General features: G+C 36.4%; 1 protein-coding gene across 1 annotated transcript in view; it reads left to right on the top strand.

The window, feature by feature from the left end:
- Window positions 1–913: 913 nt before the first annotated feature.
- The window catches only part of LOC104081959 (receptor-type tyrosine-protein phosphatase mu-like), a 12,924-nt gene continuing 7,200 nt past the window's right edge, over window positions 914–6,637 (top strand). Inside the window, exons 1-2 of the mRNA XM_009584893.1 lie at window positions 914–1,223; window positions 4,262–4,371. Of these exons, the coding sequence (XP_009583188.1) occupies window positions 920–1,223; window positions 4,262–4,371 (414 nt within the window). The 5' untranslated portion in view covers window positions 914–919. The remainder of the gene's footprint in view (window positions 1,224–4,261; window positions 4,372–6,637) is intronic.

Raw genomic sequence — 6,637 nt, 5'->3', positions numbered from 1 at the left:
TGGGACCAGTAGGGCTGAAGAAAATTTAACTTCATCAACCACAATCTTTGGTTCTTGTATATAGATAGATAAGTTCTTGGGTATGATTTTATTAGATGTGATTTATGGCTGGTAATCAAATGGGAGATCTTTAGGAAATCTTAAATGCAGTAGGATATTGGCTGATGCGCCTCCTGGCGTTTCTTTTGATTCTTTGCTAAACCACTACTACAAACTGAGGTATTTGCACTGTTTATTTTAGATGTGGCAAAAAAAAAAACAGAAAGAAAGAAGCTATTAACAACTAATGTTTATGGGAAAAGAACCCTATGGACTATTTTAAAGGAATTGGAATATTAACTTAATGTCCTGGCCAAATAGAGATTGAGTAATTGCATTCAGTTTAACTTAAAAACAAATGAATAAGAAATAGCTGAAAAAACACCTAGCACTTTTTCTTTGTATAAGCAGTCCTGGGAGAAAATCACCAGGCATTTGCAAGTTTTCCCTAAAATGAACTTTTCTTTTTAGATACTTGTTTGTGAAGGTTTTTGCTCTAAAAGTGTTAACACAAATTAATTTAAAAAAAAAATCGGACGTACTTTTTTTTTTGCAAGCAACAGATAGGTAAAAAAGCAAGTATCATTTAAACTGTATGGTGCAGTTTGAGTTTAACCATAAAAACTTTGTGGTATTTTGTTTGCTCTTCATTTTTCATCAAGACGCTTCTCTCTCTTTTTCTCACTGTTTGTTTTTCCTGATTTTTCAAGGACCTATACTTCTATTGTTATTTGCACTATGAGAGATTAAGCAATGAATTTGTTTTCTGCTTATATGTCATATTTATAGAACTGCATGACTTCTTATCACTCATGTTACTTACTATTATAATGTGAAAAAATAATCATACCAGAATTATGTTGGTAATTTTGCAGATCCAATGCGTGGGCCACGAAAACTAGAGGTTATGGAGATCAAATCTAGACAAATCACTATTTGCTGGGAACCATTTGGATATAATGTCACACGTTGCCATCGATACAACCTCACAGTCCATTACCGTTACCAGGCTGGAGGACAAGAGCAAGTGAGAGAAGAAGTGAGCTGGGATACAGAAAGTTCACATCCCCAGCACACAATTACTAATCTATCACCATACACAAATGTCAGCATCAAATTAGTACTAATGAATCCCGAAGGACGAAAAGAAAGCCAAGAACTTGTAGTACAAACTGATGAAGATGGTGAGTTTTTGTATTTACATATACATATACATTGTACATTCATACTACTTGATAGTCAATACGCTTTTCTATATAAGTGCATGTTCTACTTTCACTAAAATCTGTAACAGATTTTCCACCAACTTCAACAATTTTAAAGCAATAAAGGGTCTTAAAAGTGTTATAATGATCTTTTACATAACCTATAACATCACACATCATTTAATAATTTCTTTATTAAACTGGTAACTTGTGCTTGAACTATGTTCTGCCTCTTAAAAGTTCCAGTATCAGTTTGAAGAAATTTCAGATGATTGTCAACAGTATCCTCATGTAAGTTTTTCTATTGAGTGGTATGCTCAACATTAAATATTTGTTCTTGATTTGCGGTTTCAATTTCTCTAGCTTCGGCTTTCCAACCACTGGACACCGTTAATTGCTTATTCAGACAACATATTCCATATACAGACATTCAAATACATAGATATTCCCTTCCTTTTAGTAATTTTCGGCTAATGTGGAGTTTTCAGAGTTCATTTTTTTATTTGGAGCAATAATGTAATTTGTGAGTGTCTTTTTTGAAGCATGGACAGCAGAATTGGCTACTGTGTCTCTATAATGCTCTAGTAATATTGCGTGAAAAGGTTATACCATTCTCCTAAGTCCTCTGTGATATTACTGTGATTATACATGCAGAGAGTTTACTGGAGCTCTGTTAGCTACGCTACCAAAATGAGGCTTCCTTGTTGAATTGGTCATGCACCAGGAATCAGTTTCACCTTTCCAGAACACTCAGTGCTGAGGTATAGCCCCTTAGGGCCCTCTACAAGTGTACCTTAGTTTTTTGGACCTTGCTTTTAGCCATTTTAAAATGCATACTGTTCAAAGAAATCTTGTCAAATAACTGGCATTGCTTTATATAACAGATCTGTCCTCCTCCCATTTTTATCGTCTGTAATCTGAACAGGAATGGCTTTGTGTTTTCTTCCAGGTCAATGATAGATTTACTGCAAACATGTTGGAAAGATTTCTAGAAAAAACTTCAGCAATGATGAGTTCCTCTTATAATAAATACTGGAAGTCTGTCATTTAAACCTATTAAATCATTTAATATATGCTGTATTGGTTTTGTACAGTACTAATTTCTAAACAAAATATATGAGGGAAGAAATTAAACAATTTAGGAATGTATAGTTGCTAATGCAACAGATTTGACAAAGCATAGCTAACAAAAAAATTGTTTAATTAGAATTAATTTTGCTATCATCCTCTAATTTTGATTTGGTTCAGTTGTAGGATGACAAAGCTAAAGACCTTATTGTTATCTGTTATCTGTTTATGTATTTGCTCTAAAATTTTGCATAATATTTTCTTATTCCTGGCCCTCTGGAACTTTATCTTATTCCAAGACCTATTGAAAACCAGCATCAGTGGTTGAGAGAATACCTTGGACAAAAATTATAACTTTTTAGTATACCATACACTTTCAGTAAGGTACATAAATCTGGACGTAACACAACAGAGTATACTGACCCAAATAATCATCATAATTTTTTGAATCACATAATCATGTAGGTTGCAAGGGACCTCCAGAGCTCATTTAGTCCAACCTTTTGCTCAGAGCAGATCGAGTGAGAGCAGATTGCTCCAGGTTTTGTATAGTTGAGTTTTGAGTATCTTCAAAGATGGGTATCCCACAACCTCTCTAGGTAACCTCTGCCAGTGTTTGACCTCCCTTATGGCATAACTGCTCAGAGTTTATGGCCTTCAGATAATTTTAGAGGGTTACCACAGTGTTTTGCTATACTTCCAACTTATTTACACTATATTTAATTCCTCTGCCTTTACATATAAATCATTAACCCCATGATTCCAAATGAGTTTTACCAGTTCTCTGCTACTTGGAAGCAAGGTTTAGTGCCCAGACTTAAGGTTGCCCTAAAGGCATAATCTTACTGGTCCATACGGGTAAGGCAGTTCAGAAACCATCACCTGTGTCCTTGGAGCTTCCCCTTGGTAGAGCAAGGGACTCTGCGGAGAGCTATAGAGAGGTGATTATGAAGTCTCAAACCGTGTAAACTCCCAGACCAACAGCATGGAGGAGGAAGGTAGTGCTCTACCAGACCTAGCGATGGGAAGGAGTCACCAGATGTCTTGCTTTCAGATCTTCCTATTCTTTAACCATTCGGGTAAATCTTAGGGGTCTCAGAAGCTAATTCAACCACTGCAGCAAGTAGTTTTCACCTTCTTTCTCTAGCATGTGGAAAATGTTAAGTGTGTCTTCTTACTGGCTTTTCACGTACAGTTTACACATCCCCTTCTCTGAAAACTGCGTTGAGGTTGGCTCGGGGATAAGGCAATTGTTGCAGAACAAACAGGAAACAGAAGTAGATACCTGAGAGCAGTTGACATACCTTTTATCAGAACCTTCTGACATCCCTGACTCTTCAGAGGTCATTCTCATAAATTAAGAGACTTTAAGAAAAATTACTAATGTCAGATTTCCAGTTTGGCTGCTTTATAATTTCCTTATGTTCACCCTGCTGCAGGTCTTCAGGCCTAATGTCAGTGAGCATCGCTGTTCTATGCAACATGTGGCTCGTCTTTCCAAGCTAATCATTCTAGTTCGGTCTGTTGAAACTATATCTTGTTATTTCAATGCTTGTCCATTTTCATATATGAATGTTTAATATGTTTTTTCAGAGTAACACTATTGATAAGTAGGTATCACCAATAGATTTTATTTACAAGAATTTATATTTGAGATATCGCCTAATTCCTTATAAAAAGCTGATTTGTCCTTTTCTTTCATCAGTAGTGTTTTACAGGATAAGTGCGATGCTCGCTAATTCCTTCTTAGATTGAAGGTGACACATATATTTCCTTAATGGCACTATCTTGTTAAATCATTCTTCTCCTGATCTACTCTGGCCTTTGCTTCAGTCTTGGGGAAATAATAGTAGGACATTTTTTATGCCTCAATAGCACAAATATTAAGCAGAGTGTCTCCTTCTGAAATTTTTCTCAAAACAGCATTTTTCCCTTTTTTTATCCTTTAGTCCCAAGTGCTGTGCCACTTGAATCCATTCAAGGGAGTACCTTTGAAGAGAAGATTTTTCTTCAATGGAGAGAGCCAGCGCAAACATATGGTGTGATTACTTTGTATGAGGTACCTAGCATTTTGACATGTTTTAATTTTTATGTATAATTTTGATTTTCAAAAGTGCATAATTAGTAAGAAAATTTGTTTTTCCAGTTTATGTAAAATGAATCTTCTTTTTGAAGATAGTAGCATTTACAAAGTAATAAAATCAAATATATAATGTAGGAGTGAATTATGGAGGCCCCCAGATGTCCCTGGTTATCAGCTTTAAGAAAACTGCTATTTTTAGAACCATTTGATACAGCATTCTATCTTGTAATGTGGATCAAATATTTAAAAGATTGAAAGATCTTAGTGAATTTTTAAAAAAATAGGAGACATAACACAGTGGTGACAGTCAACATCACATTTAGGTAAGACTCGTTACAGGAAGCCTATTGTAATAGAAACAAGCAGGCATAATTAAAAAAAATCTAGCATTTTTTAAATGCAAATTTAACAAAATTATATGTTGTTAGATGTCTAAAAATCGCTGCTTTTCCTTATGTGGAATCTCTGCCTGAATACCTTTTAGAAAAATTGACAAAAGACTGCACAGATTAAGCTGTCAGACAGTAATCACTGTTAAGCTTCTTACCTGACCTTACTACAGAATTGGTATTGAAATGCTTTGTTTAAAAAAAAAAAACACCTGAATGAGATACGGTGTAAAAGAAAAGTTAATTTGAATGGGAACCTATTGATACTGTTTTGAAAACTATTTTATTGTAAGAGGATAAAATGTTATGAAAAAGTATGAATTGATTTTTTATAAAGCTAACTACTTGCCAGCTAGTTCAACAGTTGCCGATCTTCAGGCATCAGAATGTTTTAGTTAATATGTTAATGTTTTTATTGATGTTAGGCTTTATGTACATAGAAACACACAGTGGTGAATCATCTTTCTACTTACGAACATGCATGCATGTCTAATTACATTGCTGAGGAGTATATGCACTGTATACATGCAATTCATTCTTAAATGTGTATACATACATAACTCCATCAGCTGTAATGGGAGTTGTGCAGGTGTATTCAGAGATGGAAAAGAATAGCTTGGCCAGACTTTCTAAGGTAGTCAGGACTGTGCAAGTCCCCAAACATCAAAAGAACCTAGCATTCCAACAGTGAAGAGAATATTGAAAAGAAAATACTGATATCTTCTTATACTGTTTGTCTAATACACCTCAAAGCAGAGACAGAGGGAGCAAGGCAATCAACTAAATCAGAAACATGATTTAATTAATTTTTAGGCAAAAGGTACCAACGGACTAATGCAACCAAACCGTCCCTTGTTTTAAAGATGCCAACTCAGTCCAGTCAGGTGGCTGAATATGAACAGACACCTACTTGCTGAAAGCTTGTTTGTCAATACTTTTTCTGCCCTGATGTTTGCTTATAAGCCTAAAATGTGTCACCATGTTTTTATAAATATGACTGGTAAAATAACTGGAGGTCAACAAATATACACAGTGAATCACAGGGACATTTTACCTGTGTATTTCAGATGAAATGTAAAGGTGTACTTCAGGTATATTTTAGCTAACTGAAGTAGCTCACAGGATAAGATCCAGACAAGTTAGATGAAATTTAGGTACCTGTGTTTAATAGGTTGATTTAGACTATCCTTGATGTCTCAGTAGGCACCTCTCTGGCTGATCGTTGTGCTGTCAAGCACATCATCCAGCACAGCTCCAAATCACCCAAGCTTGAGAAGTGAGGTGTCTAGCTCCTGCCTATGCCTTGTTGCTAGCCAAAGCTTAGACAAAGAGGCATCTAAGCCTTGGCTGTGTGTACATCAACAATTCTGATCTAAAAAGCATAGCGTCTAAAGCTGCTCTTACACAAACATATGCCATATTTGGTACATTCATGAAAACTATGGTGCTCATGGCATTCACCTTTCAGAGAATGGTCTAGCAGGTGAGCACTAACCTAGTAAGGGGAAGGCCTGGGTAGGGGACATGTCAGCCTGAGGGATTCCCCAGTTCATGATAATCTGCCTGCCGGGGAGTGACTCAGGCGCAGAGCTGCAGCAAGGGGTGAATGCTCCTTCCATTCACCTGCCACCCGCCACTGGGCTGTACACAACCAGGGGTGAAAGAATTGTAGTGCCAGGAGGAAAGCAAGTATGAGAGTGCAGGGTACTTTAGTCTAGAGTTGAAGACACATAGCTTGGGTGAGGCAAAACTGCAAATATGTAAGCCTGACTCAGACCTTAGGAGCAAGGTTGCCTTTTCCAGGGCAAGCTCTTCAGCCGGTAGCCGTTTTTTGTAGGGGCAGCCTGAAGACT

The sequence above is a fragment of the Fulmarus glacialis genome, unplaced genomic scaffold (assembly GCF_000690835.1).
Source record: "Fulmarus glacialis isolate BGI_N327 unplaced genomic scaffold, ASM69083v1 scaffold2439, whole genome shotgun sequence".
Taxonomy (NCBI): domain Eukaryota; kingdom Metazoa; phylum Chordata; class Aves; order Procellariiformes; family Procellariidae; genus Fulmarus; species Fulmarus glacialis.
This window is presented reverse-complemented; position numbering and strand designations above follow the sequence as displayed.